Source organism: Eucalyptus grandis, chromosome 11, assembly GCF_016545825.1.
Source record: "Eucalyptus grandis isolate ANBG69807.140 chromosome 11, ASM1654582v1, whole genome shotgun sequence".
Taxonomy (NCBI): Eukaryota; Viridiplantae; Streptophyta; class Magnoliopsida; order Myrtales; family Myrtaceae; genus Eucalyptus; species Eucalyptus grandis.
The window spans coordinates 30,850,882-30,877,287 of NC_052622.1; the positions used below are offsets into that span (position 1 = coordinate 30,850,882).

Below are 26,406 nucleotides of genomic sequence, written 5' to 3' on the forward strand. Positions count from 1 at the left end.
TAATAGTTGCCACAATCAAATTAAATTGATTAGTAAATCACATCAATGGGTGGTAATTTTTAAAAGAAAATTCCTCAAGTCGGGTAAATAAAGACCGGTAAACCTACTATGTAATATACAACTTTGAAAGTTGTTATTAAAAGTAAATTAGCAGTTGAAGCACGCTTTAGTGACCGAAATCTACTTACTAAGTCGAAAAGACAAAATTGAAAAAGACAATGCAATTGAGGTTGATAATTTGGCATAATATGTCATCACCTCAAAATGTTAGCATACTAGGCAAATTAATATGGGCACGAATAACGAAAGTAACGGAGTATCAGCAACAATCGATCAAGACCAATCAAGAAAAATAAAATAAAAATATTTAAAAATAAAAAATTATACAAAAAAATATGCAGAATCAATTTTTCTAACGGCGATCAAGGGAGAAATGGCCAACAAACGGAACAAGAAGACGAGGGACAACAGGTGTTTTTGGGGGTGGGGATTGGACGGGTACGTGTCGTCCTGAAGCAGGCGCCGTTGACCTAAATACCTGCTCAACTTACGACCAGCCACGTGGGGGCAGGATTGGGGGGCGATGCACCATGTTCCCGCACGCATGGGATCCTAACTCCATCCCACCGGTTTGCAGAGTTTAAGGAAAGGGATTTGCGAAAGTGGAAGAGGAGGAGGAGGTAGAAGAAGAGGCAGAGGAACAGAGGAACAGAGGATGGGAGGCAACAAAGAAAGAGCCAGAGAGCGCAGGGAGCAAAGATTGCAGGAGATCTCTCTTCTCAGGACCATCCCCTATTCCGATCACCAGAGGTATAATCACCCCCCCCCCCATTCCCATCCATCCATCCATCTTCCTCTTTCTCTTCCACAGATCCCTTTCGTTCCCTTCGATTCCTTATATCGACAGATGCTCAGAATAAAGGATTCATATAAAGGTCGTTGTAATTTGGCCCTTTGGTCCTGAGAAATGCTGCAGGTGGTGGTCCAAAGAGACGGTCGCCGTGGTGACCGGGAGCAACCGGGGCATTGGGTTCGAGATTGCCCGACAGCTCGCGGCGCATGGGCTGACGGTCGTGCTGACGTCGAGGGACGAATGTGTTGGCCAAGAAGCGACGAGGGTCTTGCGAGAAGGCGGCCTGGATGTCGCCTTCCATCAGCTCGACATCTTGGACCCTTCCTCCATTCAACTCTTCGTCGATTGGATACGGCAAACCTACGAGGGCATCCACGTCCTGGTACCATCTCTCCCTTCTCCTCCTCCTCCTCCTCCTCCTTTTGTCCCATCCTTTTACCCTGACTGTGAACCTACTTTCTTATTTCCTTTTACCCGGAAAAAAGTTTGGGACATCTTTAATTGGGTAGCTCTTGAATGTGAATCGGGACTAGTAGAGGTTGCTGCTCTCTGCTCTCGCATGAAGAACGTTTGAGTAGGATAACCATAGCCTAGGCGGTCATCACTTTACCTGCGGAAGTGAAGTCGATTTTTCTCTGCCTTCAGGTGAATAACGCAGGTGTCAACTTCAATGTTGGGTCGGACAACTCCGTTGAGTCTGCTCATATGGTTGTGGCTACCAATTACTATGGAACCAAAAACATGATAAAAGCCATGATCCCCTTGATGAGACCTTCTGCTGTGGGCGCCCGTATCGTTAATGTGAGCTCCCGACTGGGCAAACTAAATGGAAGAAGAAACGTAAGTTGACTTCTCCTGCTGCTGACAAAATGGAAAGAAAAAAGGATGTTTCTTTGATGGGCAGGATGACCTTTATGTTGTGATTTCATTTTCAAGTATCTGATAATCTTCTGATCCATATAAAATCTGGTCCTTTTTGAGTCTGTATTTGTCCATCCACCTTTAGTTGTCCTAGTCCTCATCATGTAGCAGTTCCGCCTCGATGAGATTTGGGAGGTACTTAGAATCATTATGATGCAGGCAATATATGCATCCAAAATCTGAAAGGAAGTTCAATCTCTCATCCTCAGTGTTAGAAATCCTCAGTCTGCATGGAAACGCCCGTGAAGTTAAAGAACTGTGAATGAAATATACAAAAAAATAGAAGAAAGACATGACATTTTACTCGGAGCATGAAAATCAAAGCTCGATTCTAATAGTATGTTAGAAACTCTAATCCAAAATCTTATAACTGTTAGATAAGGGAAGATCACATGAACATATGCCCTTATAAATCCTAAGCAAGCAATGTGCCTTGAACATATGCTCAACACTTGAAATTGCCTTGAATATGTAAATTTCTATCTATTTAGTGAGCGGTTAATTTTTGACTTTTGACAGAGGATCGATGACTTGAATCTGAGACGAAAGCTGGGTGACTTGGACACACTTACAGAGGAACTCATCGATGGAACGGTTGCCACTTTCCTACAACAAGTAGATGATGGAACTTGGACATCAGGTGGGTGGCCACAAACTTTTACGGACTACTCAGTATCCAAACTCGCAGTTAATGCCTACACAAGACTGATGGCAAAGACACTGTCTGACCGACCTGAAGAGGAGAAGATATATGTTAATTGTTATTGCCCGGGCTGGGTGAAGACTGCTATGACCGGTTGGGCTGGCAACATTTCAGTGGAGGAAGGGGCGGACACGGGAGTGTGGCTAGCCCTTCTCCCAGATCAGGCAGTGACTGGGAAATTCTTTGCGGAGAGACGTGAGGTTAGCTTTTAAAGCTGCGAAGCCTCGTGTTGTAAGGTTTTTGAATAAGTACAACAAAACCGGGACCCCAGATATATGCTTAGCTAGCTGTAAGAAGAGAGGATAGAGCACTGGCATCCATTTTCCTTTGGTGAATGAGGGCATACAGAAAGCTGGATATCAGTGAAGGAAGGGAAGAGGTAGGGCTTGGTGAACATTACCTTGGGTGACACTTTGAGGCCATCTCCTCAACGATCGGCCGGGCTCAAGCAACGTATGAATCAGAGGGGGAGTAGCTCATCCCTTAACCTGCTAACTGTCGTGGAAGTCGTCTTTTGACATATGATTTAGGTAGTAGCTTTGGATGATTTTCCTGATGTTGATGTGATAAGATTTCCTGGCGCCAAAACCAAGGGCAGTTCGACCTAATGTTTGAACATGAGGCAAACACGGCTCTCTCGCTGGTGAATCTTGTGACAAGAAACCTGTCATCGGGCGGTTTGAGTCTATTTGGATAGCATTAGCGGCTCCAGTGAACTCTATTGTGGACATATCACATAAGGGGTGTTGCGATTTTAATCAAAGTTAAGATTTTTATATCGATTATACAATTATGTGATCGCCAAATTTATGAGAGATTGTTTACTATCTGCATCCTTAAGTCGCCGCTGGCAAAAACAAGATTAGAGCTCAAGACCTTAGCTAAATAGTGATAAACCATCAGGTCCTAGGAGAGGACATTGGATTATAGACATAAATCATTGTTCGTGTACACTCAAAAAAAATCGTGTAAAGCCATATCCTGCGACGTGCCTATAACTAATCACTTAATCAGGTCTTGTGGAATTATGAAAACAGCCTACAAATACGAAACCTATTTTCATGTACAGAGTCATTCATTGGAAGTTTGGAACTCAACACAAAATCAAGAGGGCAGAAGAACAGGTTAGTTTCAGAAGCAAATTAAAGACACCATCCTTTCAAAGGAATGATCATATTCATATATATATATATAAAGGGGAATATATACAAAGGGGATCCGGTGAAGATCCAAAATTGCACCAAATTGAAATATTGACTGGGGAGGTGGACCGGGAGGTGGAGGGATAACAGTGGCCTCACAAAATCGTGCGTAATTTTCTTCATCTTCTTCTTGTTCTTTTGTTAGAACGGAGACGAGAGAAAATAAGAAGAAGAAGAAGAAGAAGATGAGGGGAGGTAGAGAGGGAGAGGGAGAGGGAGAGGGAGTGTGAAGTCCATCCATAGCCATCGCCAATCGCATAAGAGGAGGAGGAGGAGGAGGAGCAGGGAAGGAGGGAAGCAGATAGATGAGTTCGGAGACGGACGGGAAGGGGTGGAGCAAGGCGGCGAGGGGAGTGGTCGTCAAGGCGTTGCTGGTGGCGGGGGGCGCTCTCCTCCTCCGCCGTCTCACCAAGTCCACCACTCGATGGGACCACGCCCGCTTCGTCTCTCACTCCCTTTCCGGCGAAAAGGTCTGCTTTCCCTCCTTTTCCCCCCCTCTTTGCCTTCTCTTGTTCTTTCTTTCTTAGTTTTTTTTTTGGGACGCCAAGTGAATGAATCGCGCACTGAGTCTCGTCCTGTGTGGTAACCCAGTTCTCCAAGGAGCAAGCCGCCAGAGATCCCGATAATTACTTCAACATCAGGTCTGTTGAATTGATCATCATCAGATCAAGAATTCGTCTTTACCTCGCCCCTCCCCCGCTTTTCTTTTGGGCTTAGTTCGTGTCATGGACACCTTCTCTTGCCGTTGTTGCAATCCCAGATTACTTACGTGCCCCGCCGCTGAGATGGTGGACGGCTCGAGGGTCCTCTATTTCGAACAGGTTCTTCTCCTTCTCTTTCTCCTTCTTTGGCCCCGACCCTCCAAAATATATTCCGCTTCACTTGCCGTGCGGTGCTGTATTTGATCCCCGTCTCTGCCTCAGGCGTTCTGGAGAACTCCCCAGAAGCCCTTTCGCCAGGTAATCTCCACCCTCCCCATCCCGCAGTTTCTCTTCCTTTGATATTGGGTAGATCCTCCTCTCGCCTCTTCATCCACTGTCTAACAGCTGCCTGGTCGCAGAGGTTTCTGTTGGTCAAGCCCTGTCCAAAAGAGCTGAAATGCGATGTTGAGGTACTTTTGCTTCTCCCCTTCCTTCTCCTTACTTCCCCAGCTTGACCAAAACCAATCATCACTGCCCCCGACATACCCTTGACTTGTGATAGGTTAGCTCATTTGCCATCAGAGACATGGAAGAGTATAAGAACTTCTGCGATCGTCCAAAAGACCAGAGGCCACAACCTGCTGAAGTGATCGACGTAAGTCTTCCGTTGCTTTCTACCAATTATCAGAAGACTCCTTAAATTGAAGAATTGGATTCCCCTATGCATATCTCTGACATGAAGTGTGTGATCAGTTCATTTTATCTGTTGCTTGCACAAAATATTTTGAGCTTTCCAGGGGGGAGCACATAGAGTTATTAGAACCAAGTTCCAAATTTAAACTCAGTAGCTCTCGTAGTCTTGTTTCCACCCTCCACTTCTTTAGACTGTATATGTGTTTTCTCCATCAATTTTCGATAGGCAGAGTGACTCGTACCACTTTGATATTCTGCATCCAGTGTCTACTATGCTGTTAGTAGTGAACTTACTTTTGCTGTGGCTATTCTGTTGATGCCCTGAATCCTTCCACAAGCGCTAGCAGCATTGATGAGCCAGGTTGGGTAGTAACCTAGGATCCTATCATTCATTTGGGCAAATTTGTGCGGACACCTTGGACACACCTCTGGATATCCATTTCATGCCCTCATCTGCTTTGCTTTTCTAAGAAGCCACCAAGCTCGATTCTTAACCAAATCATTCTACGTAGAAAAGCAATATTTCCTACTTTATGATAGTTGAGGTCATCTGTTAGATGATGAGCGGATCTATCCATGAAGTTCACATCTTTTGGACCAAGAGGGAAGCACAGAGTCCATGGGATTATTTGGAAGTCACAAATTAGTGAAGCATAAAGAAAAATTCTTCACTAAACTCTACCCTAATGATTCTAGAGACCTGCTTTCTTTACATTTAACTTGGTTAGGAACCACGTCAATTCTCATCTTTCCTGATCCAGTTACTTTTTTCTCCATTTAAATGCCTCTCATTTTCTCAAACCTACCTGTGATCTCAAACCATCCACTTCCATGTAACTTACGTTTACAAGGAGATGTAATGAGGCTTGAGTTGCTTGACTTATCTCTTATACAATGGAGGTTTGGAATACTAAAAGCTCAGTAGTGGGTTTTTTGAGCATACCGGGTCTCTTGTGGTACCAGTGATTCTCATATACTCCCAAATGGTGCTATAGTATCAGTATCTTACTAATTCGGCCCATTCTGCTACTCATGTCGGGTTATGAGGTGTGCTTTTCTATAAATCGCAATGAATCCTATTCTGTGAGACTGGCATGATTGTGTGAGATCAAATTTTATGGGGAAAAGTTGATTGGATTGTTAATTCTAGTCAATGCTTCCCCACCGACATTCAACATTCAGGATGTTTTTGTTCCTTCAACTTATTAGCAGCAGCTGACAATTTGCGAAGATGCTACTTTTGACAGAAAGAGTCCTTTTTAGGCATTGTGTTGTTTATGCTGAAACAGTTGTTATCTGACAAATGGCGTTTCATGGTTGACCTTCTTATACCATCCACAGGATGTTGCAGAGCACTTGACAACAATATATATGAAGCGTTGTGATCGTGGAAAGCGTTGCTTATACGAAGGTTCAACTCCACCTAGCGGGTTCCCTAATTCGTGGGTATGTCTTTCCACAACATATGTTCCATTAATACCCTTAACTTTAGGATGTCTCTTAATACAGTAATGCGTTTTTGTATTCTGTTGTTTCTTATTCTAAACTCTTGACCTATCATATTATGAGATGGTTTCTTGCCTCTTCTGGCAGAATGGGGCAGCCTACTCTACTTCTGAACTTGCAGTTTTGAAGAACCACGAATTACATTTTTGGGAGAGGGGATACGATGAGGATGGACAGCAGGTTAGTTCTTTCGGCCTTCACACTTATCTCCACAACTCGATCCGACAATAAAAGATGAAGGGAGGTTGATTTATACGGCGACATGTAATGCTACAAAACCATGTTTGTTACAGGTTTGGGGACCCAAGAATGGTCCATACGAGTTTAAGCCTGCACCATCCTCGAGCTTCAGTGATGTGTTCTCTCTAAAGTTTCCTCTTCCACAATCCATGGAGAAAAGTATAGAGGGATCATTTGTTTTGCAGGAATGAGTTAAAATGTCCTTGTGTAATAGTTTGAGATAGTCTTACGTTGAGGGGCAAATATTGCATATGCTGCCTCCTAGCTGTCCTCTCGCAAGTTATTTGGCACATGCCCTGTAAAATTGCAAATCTCTTCATTATATCAGCTGTACATCCTGGTTGGATTAAAAATAGAGAAGTTACGATTGTAATGCTTATAGTTACGAGTTTCCTTAGTTGATTTCTATACCAGGAGAAGATGGATATCAAGAGAGCGATGCAATGTGCATCAATAGTGAGGTTCGGCAGTACGCTCAAGTTCGGATAACCTCTTGGTGGGTTGGTAATGACTGGAGGATAATGACATAGGCGGAATGATACTTGTAGTAGTTTATTTGACGAAGTGGTGTGCATCCAAGGATCAGAATGATGCTGGCAGCGGATACGCTGCAACCTCATAGGAATGTTAAGTTTCTTAAGATAAATGTACCGCCTTTTATCAGAATAGAAGTGGCTTCCAAGTGCCCAGATTTTTAAGTAATGAACTCAAGGTGCATGGAATGAAATAATGAATCAGTCCCATGTTCAACCCGGATAATGTGAGACGTGTCACAAACCTTCCGTTCTTCAGTCCTTGAATTTGTTCACTCTTGACAATCAATTAATTCTATCTATATAAACCAGTTTGATTAGAAATAAAAGCCAAGACAATTCGTATTATCACGGCAAGATTTACTTCCAGGAAATCAAAATCTGACAAGTTACTTAATGAAGATGTATTCTCAACAAATAATGTGTAAACGAAATAGAAGCATAGGGAAATAGACTAGAATGAACTGTTGAGATAGAAATACAAAGCAACAAGGGCAACAGCTCCAACTGCCACACCAATGGGCAAAAATCGCCTGCACGAGCCAGATGGAAAAATAGAATAAGAGGAGGAGGAGGTACAAGGCCAAAAAGGTAGGAGGAAAGAGAGAGAGAAAGGGAAAGGGAGTGTTTACCCAATAGCTTCGTCCTTCTGGATTTGAGCTTTCCTTGCCTTGCGAACATCCGCGGCATTAGCATTCTTAGACACGGCAGGCTCGTACGGCCTAAATCTCCGTTTGGGAGCACCACATACTGCGCACCAAATTTGAAGAAGAAATGGTCACTTAATCAAAGGAACAAGATATTCCCCTAGACAACAGTTGGAACACTCCTTGGACGTCTCTGCTCCTCCTACTCATCTTTGAAATGAAATATAAGGAAGATGCATCGGACTTTTCCACTGAGTTTTTCTCGGATCCATCCATGGATGTATCAAAATTCATGTCACATACATGTCAAATGAAACAAGATCACCTCACATCTTTTTGTACCAGTGGAAAGTAAGCAATTTGAGCAAAAGGAGACAACAAAATACTTTTGAACCTTTTAAGGTCAATCATTAACGTGGGACTGATTGAAGCATCCTCCCTGTATTAGTAGTTTTTCTAAGACTAAATGAGGAGCTATGAATCCCCCAACTATCGTTGATTACATCGTAGAGTTCAGCATTTACGACCAGAAAATCTGTCACCAAGTATCATCGGAACAACACAAAGTGTCTGTACGGTTTAACATTCGGAGTATGTGGGTGCAAATTGAATTGAAGTTGCAATGCTCCCAGGTTTTATGGATAAGAAAGAAGCGAAACCGCACTGATAATGGGGGTACAGTGAGATTTCTTTATTACCAGGGCAGAAGTAGTTGTCCTGTAACTTGTCGAAGGGAGTGCGGTCGTTGTAAACGTAGCTGCACCCAAGTTATATATCAGGGAATGAGCACCCGAATTTCAGAGGGAAGCGGGTGGAGAGAGAGAGAGAGAGGGTACCCGCAATCGCGGCAGATGTAGGCTTGCTTGGAGGCAAGACGCATGGAGATGGAAGGCCTCGGCATTGGGGAGGAGGTCCAAGAAGACGCAGCAGACGGAGCCACCTTCACCTTGGCGCTCAAAATCCCCAGAGACTGCGGGGACAAGAAGGACGATTTCATCCTAGTCGTCGGTGCTAATGGCGCCGTCACCGGCAGCCCCTGCGCCATCTCCCTTTCTTCTGGGTGTGGGAGGAGAAGTAGAGAGAGAGAGAGAGAGAGAGAGAGAGAGATGGCGATGATGAGGAGGTGATAAAGGCAGTGGCGTGTCCAAGAACGTGTGAATCTCATGTCATCGACTGCCTCCTTCATTTTGCCACTTACACCTCTTCTCGTCCGTCGGATCGCTTCGGAAACGTGGTTAATCCATACCCAATACATCACTCTGCACCTCGTAAGAAAACAGAGGGTACCCAATCCATCGTGCACTCCCGTACGTGTAAGTCTCCATGACTCTACTTTTCCTCTTCCAATGTTGAAAAACCCACCTCCATTCTTCACATCCTTGGACTACCTCACGAGAGCCATCTGTTTCGATTTCATCTAATTTGCACGTGTATTACTCTAGCCATTCAGGCCTATGTATCCTGGTAGACGAATGGAATTACTAGTAATATTCGTGCATTCAGGCTGCGTGGATCCTTCCCGCGACTAGTCCCCCAGGCATTGGTTGTTCAATCAAACCCTCGACAAGAATTGAAACCGAACTGATAAATTTAAAGATCCCCCTAGTCACAATTGGGTTGATATAGTCCCTTGAGCTTCACTTTTATCAAATCACCACGATTGGCTCGAGCGATCACAGGTCGCAAGCATAAATGAATCAACAAAGCAACAATTCATCAACTCCGGCCACCATCAACTAATTTAAGGATGACATACTCCAGGCATTGGAAACTGTAAAGATAAATTATATTCAGATACATGTTAGCAAAATCACAACTTTTTTACACTTCGATCTAATCTTCTGCAATTTCGATACAATGTTGCGACACAAAGCACTGGACAAGTCGGTGATGTTTGAGCTCTATGTGATGCTACCATGGTTTCAAGTCACCTACAGGGCCTGCAGTCCAATTCAAAATCTTTTCCCCTGGCTTCAAGTAAACTGACCTCCCGTGCGGCAACTTGCGTGCAAGACCATTCAGAACCTGGTGGAAAGCATCCCCTGGTTGAGCTGGTTGTGGAAATAACATAGCCTGCTTCATCGAAGGATTTGCAAGCAACCTCTGCTTTCTCAATATTACTTCTGGAGGAATTGAGGTCAGAATGGTATCCAGGTTAGGCACATCCTTCTCGTCAACAAACACGCCTATTTCTTCCCATGGGATTGCATCAGCAAAAGGTAATACTATGTCGTCCGCTATAATAACTGGAATGCATCCAAATATCACGGCTTCAACCAATCTTGGACTCCAAGGGGCCCACCCAAGTGGACATAAGCAGAAGACAGCCCTTTGCATATCCTCATAATAAGTTGAAGGGTGCTCCGTTGAGATGTCGAACAGGGGGTTGTCCTTAAAGTTCTCCCAGACTGCTGCCCTTGCACCTCTGAAAATGAAGGTAAAGACATTGATTTCAAGTGTCTTCTATGTAGGATGTAATTCACAATAGAGGCATTAGAACAAAACAAGCAGACGACTATCTTAGAAAATCAACACTATCAACATTCTCTCCCTTCTGGTCTTTGACCCTGATATAAGGGTTTGAGTGAGAAGCCAGTATAACATTTAGTCTTGATTAATTCTAGTTCCACATGACAGCATTACATATCTCAACAGATTCAGTTGGTCATCAGCATTTATCTCTTAATTTTGCAGGCTTCCACAAAGCAAGGACATAGGTTGTAAAGTGAGACAATAGCAGTAGGATGCAATGTCAACCCTCATATTACCAAATGGAAAAGGCATTACCTTGCATAATAACCACCTTCGGGATCATTTCCAACATCATAAAACAGACCTCTGAAGTACACAAAAATGGATCTAGGAGTCTTTTCAGGAATCAGGTGCGCTTGCATTTTCTGTGGAGGAGCATATGGAGGAATTGTGATCGAGCCATCTTTCAAGCAAACATGATATCTTTGACCAAAAGTCTGAACCAAGGTAGCACGTTGGAGCAAGGTCAAAATTCCTCTTTCAATGGCCTTCTCCTCCTGCAGCAATGTTGTCAAGTGGGATTCTTTATCTTTTTTTCTTTTTTTTTTAACACATTAAAAGGTTCTCTAGGATAACCAAAAGGACAATTCTCTTACCTGATAATGAAAGCATGCTCCAAAATCATGAGGTACAAAAAGAAGTGATCGGCTCCTTCAGTCCGATTCCAATAAGGCCAATTTGAGGAGATGAGTTGTATAGCACTTCGCATCATCCTGGGAGACTTAAAAGGCAGAGGGAGACCATTTGGCGTCAGGTCACAAGTGGTGTAAACAGGAGTGTAGAACCAATCAGCTTCTTCGGGATTCAGGGTTCGAACGGGGCTAGATAAGAGAAAGCGATGCATGTAGATTTCAGCAGCGAACATGTGATTCAAGCATCTGGGATCCTTTTGAAGAATTTTCTTGTTGTACTTGCTTGGGAGTTCATAAACAAATACTTTCAACCTTCCCACCGGGTCATCTTCCAGAACATCACCAGCACTGCCTGCATCATTTCCACCAAAGCATACAAAAGGTTGTAAGCTTTCAGCATCCGATTAATGGAGATTTGTGTGACTATCAACTGATATCTTCAAAAGCGAGGCAAAAAATTTGTTCTGCCCGTTGAATTTGAGCATTTTATATGAACGAATAGCTCATTTCACAGCTGAATAGTCTATGCAAATCAAAGTTGAGACTGACCCATTGGAGTTAAATGGCATATCAATCTAGGTACGAAAGGTGGAAGACAGGATTTGGGGATACGAGGCCTTGTGTGCAGTTCAAGATTGAGTACGAATTTGAACCGGGAATGCATGTGTACAGGTTAAAGGACGAATGTAGAATTCTGGGACCAAACACCGGTCTGTAGAAGCACCAATATTCAAATTTATTACGAAGTACTCGGCATTATATTAAAAGAAGAAGAAAAAGAAATACTGAAATTAGAAGAGTGATTCCCCATTGGGTTGAGGAGATTCAAAGCTTGAGATAAATCTACAGGTTTTGGAAGTGGCTCACAGCCAAAAGCTGGGTGATACTGAGCAAATGCAAATCTGAGAGAGCCGGCTCCGGTTTTCTCGCAAAGGGCATCCCAAACGATGACAAGCAACAAAAGGGTGCCAGTGGAGCATACCCTCCCACACACATTACTCAAATTGCACAATCGTCGAGATCAAATCCAGCAAGGAAAACGACCAAATTGACTAGCTAAGCTACGGAAGCGAAGAAAGAGGAAGAGGGAGAGGGAATCGCACCAGAGATGCGCTCGGTGGGTTGGGTGCGACCCGAATCTGAAGCTCCGATCCTGGCGGACACCGGCGAGAGATGAACGCAGAGAAGCCCGATGAAGAAGAAGGCCCCCACATCTTCATAATTTATCAGTAAAAGGGGAACAAGAAGAAGAAGAGTACCCCGACTCGGATGCTCTTGCCTAGGATCGCCCAAGAGAACACCGGATCAACATCAAAGGAGGAAGGAGGAAGGAGGAAGGAGGAGGATGGTTGGGAAGTCCTTTGGAAGTCAGCAGGAAGGTGGTGGTGCTGGTGGTGGCGGTGGGGGGAGCAGGTGATGGCGTTCTTGACTCTCCCACAGCTCCAGCTCCAGCTCCAGCTCGGCTGTCTGGGTGAAAATTCACGAGCTGGGCCGGGCTCTTGCGACTATTCTGATGGGCCGCGTTCGTTCGTTTGTTCGTCGTCGCGTGATCTTTTCAGCAGTGAGTTGACGGGATGATGAAGTGGCGACGGTCTCTTACCATGTAACACGCTGTTCATCAATTATCATATGACCTTACTGGTCAAGCATGGTTGGTAGCCAACCCCAATTATTTGCACGCTTCTATTTCTAAAACTTCAGATAGACTCAATGGGTCTTGTAACAACGATATGTGAAGAAGTTTGCACACACCCCATCATTCACCCTTCTAGGAAGAAAATGTTCGAAACCTTCCGACCCTCTTCCTATTTTGAAAATATATATTGAATTTGAACCCCAAAAAGGAACATTTCCTAATCTAAACATGTTTACTAATTTGGTAAGTTTTCTAAAAAGGGATTTCTTATTTTGGATCCAACTCTCTCTTCTATATAAAGAGTGGGCTTTCTTCATAAAGAGCATGCGAGAGGAAATCCCGTGTTAAGATTTTGCGTAATTCCTATATGATATTGAGAGATTATTTCAAAAGAAATTGCGAGTAATAAACAGCATGGGGGATTCTCAAGATTGCCATAGCCTTTGCCTAAAAGTATGACGGAATACCACTTTTAACTAACATGGGCCTCGCTAGATCTTATAGAGCTCTATTTTTTCCTTTCAACCACACCCTTATACTATGGAGCATATGGAGAGGAGAAATTTTGATTGAATCCATCCCATTACAAAAATCATAAAACTCTTAGTAATCGGATTCTCCCCCACAATCAATTCTAATAGCAAAAATCACATAATCTGTTGCGATAAGGCGAGCGATCGAACAATAATATAGATAGAAAAAAAAAATCAAATACCGAATTTACATGGTTCGGTCATAAAAACCTACTGTCCACAAGGAGAACAACAACAAATTTCACTATAGATCAAGCGATACAAGGAGATTATACACTCGAGCTACTCAAACACTTTCTCGATGCTTCCCAAGCCCCAATTACACCCAATAACACACGCAGTGTTTTGCCCCGAAATTCCTCAAGAAATAATCTCTCAATCTCATGAAAGAATTACACGCAAATCTTACCACAAGATTTAATTAGCTTGAACACTAAATCTTCTTGGATGTATTTCACGAACAAGAATGACAAAGAAAATCCCTTCCAAGCACTCGATGACAAGACGACACTTCAAAACCAATTCTTCATGATCAACCCTCTTCGATCCATGGCCACAAGTTTATATATACGCGAGACCCTTATTCTTTTGCCAACTTCTCATAGGATTTTGTTTCCTATCTTAAATGATTTTATCCAAACCATATCTCTGTATGTTTTAAACAAAATCCAAATCCAAGTAAAAGTTAGACTTTCCTATTTTAGCGGCCAGACTCTCAAACACAAATTCAAATTTGGAAAGTTGATATTCAGATCTTCTTTGCTCAATTTCGAATATCCGCAACATATCCAATTCGGAATATTCGTAATTTTGCATTGGGCTCAAACTCGAAACATATTCTAACAATCTCCACCTTGGCTCAACATTTGAGCCAAGTTGCAATCGATTCACAAAAATTCAAACTCTGCTGCTACTCTTCTATAGCTCTCAATGGGCTCAACCGCCACAGATATTATCTAAGTCTAAGCCTCACTTAAACTTCGCCATAACCGAGGACCTCATCAGAATACCAACTCCACATGCACCTTTAACTGCTCCACAAGGATTTTCCGACGCAACTTCCTTAACTGCAGATAAAGCAAAACCATTATTACATTCATATCTATCACGAGATCGAATACGTACCTTGTTAATCTTAGCAGTTACAACAATCATCGGCTCTATAGTCTCCACCTCACTACAAGCACCATTTATGTCGATTACTTTGCTAGTACCCGTATACGTTACCTCAGGAGTTTCTGGTCGCAATTCCACCTCAAGCTGAACATCGTCCAGATCCATATCAACACTGCTATAAACACTCCTAGCCAGAAATACCGAAGACTCATCAAGGATAACTTCTCTGCTATTAACAGGTGAATTTATATCTGGGCACCACAACCGATCGCCCCACTCACCTTGTGCATAGCCATAGAATATGCACCTTGCCCTCCAATCAAGCTTACCATCACTCACTCGAAAATAACACGAGCAGTCAAACATTCTAATAATAGAATAACCAGCAACGTTACCTAACCACACTTTTTCAAGAGTCCGACATTCAATAGTAGTTGATGGGGATCTATTCACCAGGCAGCTTATCGTACTAAGCACATCAGCTAGGATTCTCCTAGCAATACTAGAACTAGAGATAATTTTTCGGGCCGTCTCTAGTAATATTATGCTCATCAATTCTGCAAATTGTTGTGATTTACTAGTAATAGTGCGGTGTTTCACTATCTCTCTTTCATGTAGAATTTATTTGCCAGCTCTGAGTAAAACTTATGCTATTGTTAGTCCACACATGCTTGATCGAATTACCAGTCTCTATCTTGATCAAAGCTCTTAATCGCGTGATCCTGACACCAGCATCAAACTTGTGCATTGGCACAAACACCAGGTCTTCCTCAAGCAGTCAAAGACTCTCGAATAGATGCATCCGACGTCTCCATAGTGAAATTTGTCATTGTCTCACCTTGAAATTTATACAGGCCTCCATGCTTGATTCCTTTCATTATCACTAAGGCACCTTGAATAACCTTCAGAACTCCACCTTCTAAAGAATACCTACAACCAGCTGAATCTATGGCATCCAAGAAAATTAAATTCTTTTTCAATTCCGGAACGTGTCTTACTCTAGTCAATGTCCCCACAATGCCATTATGCATTCTAATTTTAACATCATCAACACCCACAACATCGCACTCAGCATTGTTCCCTAACCAGACTTTACCACTACCCGTGCTGATAAACCAATTTCTATTTGGCGTGATATGAAAAGAATAACCAGAATCCATAATCCATCCATCAAACGATGAATTATTAGTGATAGACAAGACATAATTGGCATTATCTGCTATAGATGCAACATTATCTGCAGAATCAATTATAATTCCCTTACCCTTCTCATTCTTCAGCTTAAGGCAATTCCTTCTAATATGCCCCATCTTGCCACAACTCCAACAAACAACATCAGCAGTTTTAGATTGACTATGTCCATTCATATTAATACTACTCTTACCCACATGTGTTCTAGATCTTCATCTATTTTCACCTACTAAAGCAATAAATATAGGTTCGCCAGATTCTCTTCTATGAATATCCTCGCTTAGAATCAAATCTCGAACCCCATCAAACGTCAAACTTGTTGACCCAGAGGAATTACTAACAGTAGTAATAGTAATATTCCAACTATCAGGCAATGAGGATAACAGAATCAAAACACGTACCTCATCTTCAAAATCAATCTCAACTGAACTCAGTTGACTAACAATCACATTGAATTCATAGATATGATCTACAACTGACACATATTTGCTCATCTTCAAATTAAATAGACGTCGCATCAAATAGACCTTATTGATCGCAGAGGACTTCTCGTACATATCTAATAGGGCTTGCATCAAATCAACAGTTGTCTTCTCCTTCAAGATATTAAACGCGACGTTACGAGCCAACGGCAGCCGAATAACACCCATAGCTCGTCTATCCAGCAAATCTTAATCAGCTTGCTTCATCGTATATGGTTTCTCCCTAGATAAGGGCAAGTGTAGTTTCATCTGATAAAGATAATCTTCAATCTGCATCTTACAGAAATTAAAATCCTTCTCATCAAATCTGTCAATTCTCATTTTTACTTTTTCTGTCGCCATCGATTCGCTTCAACTTAGCCAAAACTAGCTTTGATACCACTTGTTGCGAAAGGCAAGCGATCAAAAAATAATATAGATAGAAAAAGAAAATAAATTGGACACCAGATTTATGTGGTTTAGTCATAAAGACCTACTTCCACGGGGGAGCAGCAGCAAATTTCATTATAGATTAAGCGATACAAGTAGATTACACACTCAAGTTACTCAAACACACTTTCAGTGTTTCCCAAGCCCTAATTACACCCAATAATGCGCGCAGTGTTTAGCCTCAAAATTTCTCAAAAAATAATCTCTCAATCTCACAAATGAATTATATGCAAATCTTACCACAAGATTTAATTGGCTTGAACACTAAGTCTTCTTGGATGTAATTCACGAATAAGAACGACAAAGACAGTGCTTCAAGACTAATTCTTCATAATCAACCCTCTTCCATCCATGGCTACAAGTTTATATATATAAGTGAGACCCTTATTCTTTTGCCAACTTCTCATAGGATTCTATTTCCTATCTTAAACGATTTTATCTAAAATATATCTCTGTATGTTTTAAACAAAATCCAAATCTAAGTAAAAGTTGGACTTTCATATTTTAACGACCAAACTCTCAAACACAAATTTAAATTTGGGAAGTTAATCTTCGGACATTCTTTACTCGATTTCGAATGTCTGCAACATATCCAATTCGGAATATTTGTAATTTCGCATTAGGCTCAAATTCAAGACATATTTTAACATAATCCTTCTCATTTTGAACCTTATTCACAAATATGACAAAGGCTTGAAAGGCTTCACTATAATGTGCTAGAAATCAAACCCATGTAGATCTAGAATAGTCATCAATTATAACTAAATAGTATTTCTCACTGCCAAGACTTATAATTCGGTCAGTCCAAAGAGATCCACATGTAGAAGCTGCAATATACAAAGTTTATGGATTTGAAAGAACCTCTCACCTTCCTACCTGCCTAACAAACATATGCTGCAAAGTTTTGTTTTTTCATATTTCATCTTGGGAAATCCTCGAACTAAACCTGTTGTCAATGACTAATGGATCTTCTTAAAGCTGATATGACCAAGCTTTCAACACTACAAGTTGCTTTCATCTTTGATTGAAATACGGCGTTTGATAGAATCAGATTCAATATCTAAAGTAAATTATTGTGTCCTCTTCCTATAAATGCTTGTGACTTGTCCTTACTTATGCCAAAACATTCGTTGTCCTCTAAACTGATCTTGAATCCACATCTAGCTTATACTGATCAAGCTACAATTGAGCCCCTTGACCAGTGAAGCATCTTCATGGTTAAATTTCCTTGTTTGATGGTTCCTTTTCCAGTGATGTTTCCTTTTCCATTTCCACCAAACACGACTTTTCCTTCATTGACATTTGATCAACTCATTTCTTAAGTGTCCACCGTCGAGGTAAAATTTGTTCTTCTTCCTTTTCACATACAACAAAAAACGGTGCTTTTTTAGGCACCCAAATTTGCTCGGGTTCTTTATTGTGAGTTATCTCATTGTAACGATCAATGAGACTTTTGACAGTATTATTCTGATATATGCGACATTCCTATCTACGGTGCTCGGCGTCGCCACGCTTCTTGCAATTAAAGAACTTCTACCAATGGGCTTAACAAAATGTTTGGTATGGTGTTCTTTATCAGCGCGAGGTGGAGGCTTGTAGCTCAATCTGTCTTTCGCCTTGGGACACTAGTTCTTCAGTTTAAGCCCCTCTTCATGACCTACACCAAATTTGTCGTTAAAAGGAACTTGCAAAGAGATAATATGCTGAAGAGTCCTCGAACCCAAGGTAAATTTCTTGTAGACTTTCGTTATTTCTTCTTTATGCGAGATATATTTTCTGTTTATGTCATCCTGTTCCACTTTAGCCTCAGCAAGATTCTCTTCGAAATTATATATCTTTTCCTCTTCTAACATGTCATGCTGCTTTAGTTTTGCGATTTCATTTTTCAACTCAAAGATCTTTTGCAATGCATTTTCGTGTTCACTACATAATTTATTAAAGGCATCTTTACCATTGAAATTATAATTTAAATAAAATAATATTTAATATTACTCCAGATTTCTGTTTTGAGCGCTTTTCTCTTTTTCTCAAATTTATTCTTCGATTTCTTCAATAGCAGACATTCTAGTTTGATGTGTCCATGCTTTGTACTCTTTAAAAAGAGTACGTCCTTGCCTTTGTTATCTTCTTTATTCTTAAAAATCCTATTTTCATTAGATTCAGTTGATTGTTTCCTTCCTCTGGAGTTTTTTGGTTTTCTTAAGAGAAAATGGAATCTTTCGGACAGCAGAGCGATCTCTTCATTGACATTGTTCTCGTTAGATGTTTCTTTCCCCTTATCATACATGTTAGCTTTAAGAGCAATTGATTGTTACTTTTTTGGGGAAACATGCCAAAAAAGTCCTAAACATTTTAGCTTTGTACCGATTTAGTCCTAAACCTCTTTTTGGTGTCGATTTAGTCCTAAACATTTTTACGTTGTGCCAATTCAGTCATTTCCGGCCAATTTTAGCCAGATTTTGCTGACTGGACGCCGACCGACTGACGTGGCCTGATCGGCGCTGACGTGTACAACTTTTAATAGTATTTTAATATTTTTGAATTTTTTTATTTTTTCTCTTTTTATTTTTATTCTTTTCTTTTTCTTTTTTCTTTTTCTTTTTCTGCTCATCTTCTTCCTCCGGCCCGATCGCCGAGCTCGGCGATCGGGCCAAAGGCAACGGCCGACAAGGTCTCGACCTCGCCGGATCCAAAGACGAGGAGGAGCTGGTGGGGCTCGCCCCATCGGCCGTGGGCGAGGCTCGACCCTCGCCAAATCCAGCGAGGGCGAGCCTCGCCGCCCAAGCCTCAAGGGTAGCCTCACGCCAGGCGGGCGAGGCTCACCCTCACCGCCCAGCCTTGAGGGCGACCTCGTGCCTCGCCCACGCCCGGCGAGGCTCGACCTCGCCGGATCCGGCATGAGGAGGAGCTAGCGAGGCTCACCCTCGCCGGCCGTGGGCGAGGCTCGACCCTCGCCGGATCCGACGAGGGTGAGCCTTGCCGCCCTCGCGGCCACTGGCGAGGTGGCTGACAAGGTCTTGACCTCAACCTCACCGGTCGTCGCCTCTGACCAGTCGCCGAGCTCCGGCGACCGGCTAGAGGAAGAAGATGAGCAGAAAAAAGAAAAAATAAAATATTAAAATATTATTAAAAGTTGTACACATCAGCGCCGATTAGGTCACGTCAGCCGGCCGGCGTCCAGTCAACAAAATCCGGTCAAAATTGGTCGGAAATGACTGAATTAGCACAACATAAAAAGGTTTAGGACTAAATCGGCACAAAGCCAAAAGGTTTAGGACTTTTTTGGCACTTTTCCCTACTTTTTTGCTCTCCTTCATTAGATTTTTTGACTTAATATGCCATCGGTGTTCTCATGAGTTCATCCAACAAGAAATGCATGATTCTCAGTGTTTCTCGAATTGAAGTTTTCACTGGATTCTACTATTTTGGTAATGCTCTCATGATTTTGTTTACATTTTCTACATTTGTCAATGTCTTTCCTTGTCAATGTCTTCATTTGAGTGAAAATTTCATCGGGTTTCATCTTGAAAGTTTCATATTTCCCCAAAAGTATGTTCATCTTGCTTTCCTTGATTCTATGAGTCTTTTAAATGTGACCTGTAACTTGTTTCGAATTTCTTTGGCTAAACTACATGTAGAGATGCACTTAAACTTAGCAAATGATAAAGCATAGTAAAGAGTACATAGAGCTTTTAGATGATGAACTTTAGAGGTGAACAGCTCCAAGTTCCAAATAGATTTTACTTGGAACTTGGAACCTACCCATTAGAATAGGTTCCTCATTTTTTGGAACTTGAAACCTATCCTACATATCCTAGAAGCTAAAACCTATTCTATCACAAGTTCAAAATCGATTTTAAGATCTACTTAGATTTCACCTATTATTATTTGAATAATTATAATTTATTAATCATAACTTATATATAGACACACGAAAAACAACATACGAACCTCTAGAGTGCCATAACTTGACACAAGGGAATACTTGAGTGCCATAACTTACGAAAGTGACACTTGAGTGCCAAAATCGAAGAGAAATTGATCACTTAGGCTGTGTTTGATCGACCGGATAAAAATCAGGATATGATATATTTTATCATATCTCGTGTTTGGTAGGTGTTTAGGATGAGATAAGGTCGGATATAGACCTGATATAAACCGGATAAAAAAATCTAAGGGGGGTGGGATAAAGTCATATATGATTTCTTTTATCCGAAACATAAAATCCTATGCTTTTTTTTTCTTTCTCCGTCGTTCACAATGACTCTCTGTTTCCAAAGTATCGAGGTTGAAGCCTTATCCTCAATAGCTCTCCGATTCTCATCGAGATTTTACGAAAGCCTTCTTCCTCCGCCAAGGTAAGGACCCCGTCCGCCGGCAATCACCCGCTGATCGCCTTCCCAATCGATTCCCCCCCACTGCGATGTTTTCCCCGCTTTAATTGCACCCTGACCGTTGAGGCCGCCAGCATCCAATCGTCCCTGTCGCGCCGTCGGGTCCAGGCGGTCACGGCCCGTTTCGGCGCGGTGGGGATGTGGGGGAAGTACGTGAATTCTTCTGTTGTTGTGTTTTTAACTATTTTTTTTTTCGTGGGATTGGTAGTGTGGTGTCCCTTTTTTTTTTTTTTTTTTTTTTTTTGTATTCTTGTAGTTATGGGGGGTGGGATTGATTAAGGCGAATGTGGCTAATTGCTTGGGAAAATTGAAGATTTTTGGTTTTTTTTTTTTTTGTGATGATGACTAATGAGGTTTGCCGCTCTTGTCAAATGCATCCGTTTGGGCATTGCGATGATAGAGTCTTTTACTTGCGTCAATTGGGTTTGTGATGATGACTGATGAGGTTCACAATCTTTTGTCGTTCTTCGCAGAATGAGTGGGTTCATTGATGTGGAGCTCAAGGTCTGTGACTATGAATTGGATCAGTATGGCGTGGTAAACAATGCAGTCTGCGCGAGCTACTGTCAACATGGTGAGCCTCGTAGTTTCTAATTATGGATTGGATTGTTGCGTGAGTGGGTGAACGGTCTTGTGCTTTGCATATGCTGTTTTGAGGTCAATCTATAGCGCATTTGTTGTTCTGTCATTAGTGTCTATGTTGAGTGTCAATGATATTTGCTTTTAGTGGGACAAGGAATCAATTACTTACCTAGACATATCCGACTTTAAATTCGTAGTTTACCAAACAGTAAATTGGATATGATATAAAGATATCCAACTTTAAATCCGTAGTTCACCAAACAGTTGATGGGATATGAAGAAATCCATGGATTTCTTATCCTATCATATCCAGTCATATCCTGTTTAAAAATCCGAACGACCAAACGCAGCCTTAAATGCCACTCCGACCAAAATCTAGCCAAAATGCTGATGTGTCAATTTTCCGACGAATCAAGTGCAAAACGACACCGTTTTGCACACCGACGTCGTTTTTTGCATACTAACGTGGCCAAATAATGCAAAAACAACATCGTTTTGGGCTGACGTGGTAAAAAATAATATGAAAATTAATTAAATTAAATTTAGTTAATATATTTAAAAATAATAATTTTAATATTAAAAAATTTAAAAAAAAATTGGGGGAGGCCGAGGGCACCGCTGCCTCGCTCGCCGTCGCCAGGAAGGGCCGGCGACGGAGGGGGAGGGTTGGCCCGGTGGATTTGGGAGAGGGCCGCAAGCCCTCGCCACTCGCCACGATCCGGGCGAGGGTCGCAGCCCTCACCACTCGCCACGATCTAAGCGAGGGTCGCGGCCCTTGCCCAGATCCGGGTGAGGGCTCACGAGCCCTCGCCACCGATTGGCCGAGGTCGCCGACCCTTGGCCAAGGCCCGGCAACCCCAACCAACCCTCCCCCCGTCGCCAGCCCTTCCCGGCGATGGCGGGAAAACGCAGCCCTCGCCGCCTCCCCCATTTTCTTTTTCTTTTTTATTTTTTAAAAATTTTAATATTAAAGTTATTATTTTTAAATATTTTAACTAAATTTAATTTTAAATTTGATTAAATTAATTTTTATATTTTTTTACCACATCAGCCCAAAACGACGCTATTTTTGCATTATTTGGCCACATCAGCGTGCAAAACGGCGTCGTTTTGTACTCGTTTCGTCGGAAAATTGACACGTTAGCATTTTGGTTGGACTTTGGCCAGAGTGGCACTTAAATGATCCGTTTTTCTTCGAATATGGCACTTAAGGGCAACTTTCGTAAGTTATGGCACTTAAGTATCCCTTTGTGCCAAGTTATGACACTTGAAGCATTCTTTTGCCAAGAAAAACATGAACATTAATAAAGTAAAAACATGGAGACATGGACCAAGAAAAACATTAAACGTAGCACTGACACGCGACACGACACGTCGACACATCATTTCTCAAAAATAAAGAATTCTAACACGTTAGGACGCGTTGGATATTTTTATTTTTAATTAATTTGATTCAAATTCATAAATAAATAAATAATTAAAAAAAGAGTCTACAATGAATTTACACTAATAATATTGATAAATCTATTCATTGAAAATTCAAAAGACATATTCATAATTAATGCGTATTCATATTTGGATACATGTTTCTAACTTTAACAAAAGTTATTGATGAAACTAATGACTAATAAGATATTAGAATCAACTTATTTAAATAAATCCATGATCTTCTACAATGACCAAAATTTATCATCATTCAACATTCAATACTTTCATTTTTCGAAATTACTTTTTAATTTCATTTATTTATTTTTCCAATTAAAAAAATCCCCTGGAGGGGTCCACCCCCAACCCCCACTCCCTTCTTTCCCTTGTCTCTTTTCCCCCACCCCAAAATTTATTTCACTTTTCTTTCCCTCTCCCACCACCTGACACGAGATGTCACTTCCCCCTCCCTCCAAAATGAAAATCACGCCAAGTCCCTTTTTTATTCTTTTTGAGTTTCCTTCTCAAAACCCTAGCTATGCCCTCCTTCTCCTCCTCCTCCTCCTCGCCGCACAACCCCTTCATCTCATCTTCCTCTCGATCTCTACTTGCTCTCGATCCTCATCACAATTGTTCACCACCTCGCCTCCAGCCTTTCCTCCTTTGCAGGTGTAGCCTCGCCGTCAATCCATCGCAGCATCATAGAGTGGCAACCCTCACCTCAGTCTCTGCTTTTTCTCTCGCCATCTCGGGCTCGCTGGCGCTAGCGGCCTTGTCTCCGCTTCCTCTCCCTCTCCCTCGCCTCCACCCTCTACCGTCTTTTGGACACCCGTGTCAAAACGTGTCGAGAAAAATTGACTATGCATCGGATTTTCTGACACACTTTGACCACGTGTCCGAGCGTGTCCGAACGTATCGAACACATCGACATGTGTCGGACACGACACAAAAGCACTTGCAACATGTTCATGCTTCATAGCTTATTACGGATTCTAGGTTACAAGTTCCAGATTTCTCCAATTAAGAACTCGGAACCTACCCAACATACTTTAGAACCTAGAACCTATAAGTTTCCAAGTTATCATCAGCCTTGTTCTCAGATTCCAGGTTCTACATTGGAACCATATTCACTCCTAATGAACTTCTCTTCCTACTAATTCCTCAAGCAAACACTGTTGCTTGCCCTTCTATTGTTTCTCCTATGTTTTCATTGGTGTCCAAGGTTGCAAATAAGATTATTATTGAAATTGTTGGAGTAGGATGGACACCATTTTCAACAACTTCCCATATCCATGGATCTATTGATTTGATAAATGCCTTCATCTTGCATTTTAAATAATTATAATTTGTTCCATCAAAGTAGGGAGGTCTTGAGTTTAATTGGCCCTCAAGGACTCTTGCACCAATATAACTAGTCTTGAAAGATCTTTGTGCATTTGAAAGATCCGCTAGCTCTTGGAAGAGAAGTTTCGATCTTGGCTAATTTGACTGCATCTACTGGATTTTCCACTTGAATTGGAACAAAGGACTTATACTGTTTATGACAGAAATACGTTTTGTTTTAAGAATTCCTCCTTGGAAGGAGCTAAGGTCAAGTGTGGTGGAAATGCAGGATGGATGATATAACTTTTCCATTTCCAATGAAGCTATGGGTCCTCCCGCATTCATTGGTTACCGGTACCATGCTCAAAACGCATAGAATACTTATCCTTGATGTGTTGGTGGGCTGCACTTCCCAACCTAAGTCCGAGTCAATCCTTCCCTCTAGGCCTATGATATTGAGAAGCTAAAGCAAACTATGAATTCTTCTATTTTTAGTCAGAAAATAGGGGAAAACATAGGCCTATCCATAGATTTTTGCAAAGGGGCAAAGAAAAGAAAGAAGCACTCTAACTCTCACTTGAAGTACAAGAATGATAATTGCTCGGCCAATGGGATCAAAGATGCTCTTATATATGAGCAACATGCTCTCATACCAATTATTGTGGCTAGTGATATAACCTAAAAAGGGTGAATAGTTTGTAAAATGAAACTTCATAATTTTTTTGTGGTATTAAACAAATAAAGTTGATATATGCATGAACAAATCAATAGATGCCAAAATATGCTACTAATACATGTATGGTGCGTGCTTTTATCAAACATTAAAATCACAAGTAAATGGATAGGGATAGATGCATGCATATTTATAGTGATTTAACTTAGATCAAGCCTATGTGCACTCTTTCAAATTAAACAACCACCAACAAGACTAGATTTCACTAGTAGATCTTTGAGTTGTTGCAATTGTAGCTTAAACCGCTTCTACCCAAAGCTGGTAGATCACACTATCAAGTTACATGCACTACTACAACACTCGTAAACTACTTAAAAGGTTTACAATTAGTATGTAACTCTTAGTGAGTGAATCAAATGATCATAAAGTAAAGTATTCTTGCAATTTTCATAGCTCATCTCTATCCACTTTGCCTTGCATTATTAATTCCTTTTTATTTTTGTCAATCTTTAAGTTGACTATTGAATGATGTTTGACATGATAAATTTAGCCATTACAGATAACAATAAGATTGCTAGAGATCCATTCGTCCATACGAACAAATTTTCCACCAATCTTGTTGATTTTCATATTAGAGACTCCAAATAAGGAAATAATCATTGTCTAACGGTGCAATGGATGATTGATTGGATCTCCTCGAAGTAAATGGAATCGCAATTCAAGACTTGTGATTGACTGTCAAATTCCTTTAGATATGTAATAGCCGTCAATAAATCACAATGTGTTGCATAGTTAACTGGCAAACATTCCTATGAGGAGATCATTCACGCACCTTGTCAAATTTAGCAGTTATAGTAACTACTAGCTCTATAGGCTCTACCTTGTTATAAACCCCATATGCGTAGGTTACTACACTATGATCCATATCTCAAGAGTTTCTTATTACAACTCAACTCCATCTTCACTTTATCATCATTTAGATCTATAATTTTTTTGTCACGAACATAAATTGGAGGCTTGGTCACAAATACTCCTACTTAGAAGTATTGGAGACATGTCATTTATAACTACTTTGTTGATTATAGGTGAATGTAATTTCGGGCACACAATTAATTATTCCGCTCACCTGTGCATAATCTAGAAATATGCACTTTCTTGACCTTCCATTGAGCTTACCATCACCCACTCAAACATAACACAAGCAACAAAATTTCTAAGAACAAAATAGTCAGCAATGTTATCTAGTGATACTTCCTTGAGAGTTCGGCATCCAATTACAATTAATGAGGATCTATATATTAGGTCCACGATTATGTCGAAGTCTTGAACTTCGAAGATGCTTGTGGCGATTGAGCCCATGAAAGATTGTGGGAGAGCAACGACAAGGTTCAAATTTTTAGTAAAGTAATTGTAACTTGATTCAAACACCGAACCAATGTATATCACAAGTTTGAGCCTAAAAAAGGAAACCCTTGTAAATTTAAATAGATTGCTTAGTTTGAGTAAATTTCTTAAATTA

The 26,406-nt window shown here is 41.3% G+C and overlaps 4 protein-coding genes across 4 annotated transcripts; 2 read left to right on the forward strand and 2 right to left on the reverse strand.

Moving 5' to 3' along the window:
• The first annotated feature begins 647 nt into the window (after positions 1 to 647).
• Positions 648 to 3,275, forward strand: LOC104427637 (carbonyl reductase [NADPH] 1). Its single transcript, XM_039305770.1, has 4 exons — positions 648 to 810; positions 977 to 1,235; positions 1,499 to 1,693; positions 2,294 to 3,275. Exons 1-4 carry the CDS (start codon positions 716 to 718, stop codon positions 2,687 to 2,689), a joined length of 945 nt encoding a protein of 314 aa, XP_039161704.1. The 5' UTR covers positions 648 to 715; the 3' UTR covers positions 2,690 to 3,275.
• Positions 3,276 to 3,739: 464 nt separating this feature from the next.
• On the forward strand, positions 3,740 to 7,156 carry LOC104425759 (chromophore lyase CRL, chloroplastic). Its single transcript, XM_010038545.3, has 9 exons — positions 3,740 to 4,149; positions 4,271 to 4,320; positions 4,440 to 4,500; positions 4,603 to 4,638; positions 4,740 to 4,790; positions 4,883 to 4,975; positions 6,355 to 6,459; positions 6,607 to 6,699; positions 6,813 to 7,156. The coding sequence occupies exons 1-9, from the start codon at positions 3,985 to 3,987 to the stop codon at positions 6,948 to 6,950; spliced, it is 792 nt and encodes a 263-aa protein (XP_010036847.2). The 5' UTR covers positions 3,740 to 3,984; the 3' UTR covers positions 6,951 to 7,156.
• Positions 7,157 to 7,630: 474 nt separating this feature from the next.
• LOC104425758 lies at positions 7,631 to 9,058 on the reverse strand. The gene is made up of 4 exons (XM_010038543.3): positions 8,776 to 9,058; positions 8,638 to 8,696; positions 7,925 to 8,042; positions 7,631 to 7,825 (listed from the first exon to the last, which is right to left on the reverse strand). The coding sequence occupies exons 1-4, from the start codon at positions 8,982 to 8,984 to the stop codon at positions 7,747 to 7,749; spliced, it is 465 nt and encodes a 154-aa protein (XP_010036845.1). The 5' UTR covers positions 8,985 to 9,058; the 3' UTR covers positions 7,631 to 7,746.
• Positions 9,059 to 9,651: 593 nt separating this feature from the next.
• Positions 9,652 to 15,250, reverse strand: LOC104425757 (probable beta-1,4-xylosyltransferase IRX10L). The gene is given in 9 exon segments (XM_010038542.3): positions 9,652 to 10,364; positions 10,727 to 10,968; positions 11,068 to 11,105; positions 11,108 to 11,455; positions 12,207 to 12,408; positions 14,298 to 14,339; positions 14,398 to 14,575; positions 15,073 to 15,110; positions 15,227 to 15,250. Coding segments are annotated over 9 exon segments (1,626 nt in total). The 3' UTR covers positions 9,652 to 9,850.
• Positions 15,251 to 26,406: the final 11,156 nt, after the last annotated feature.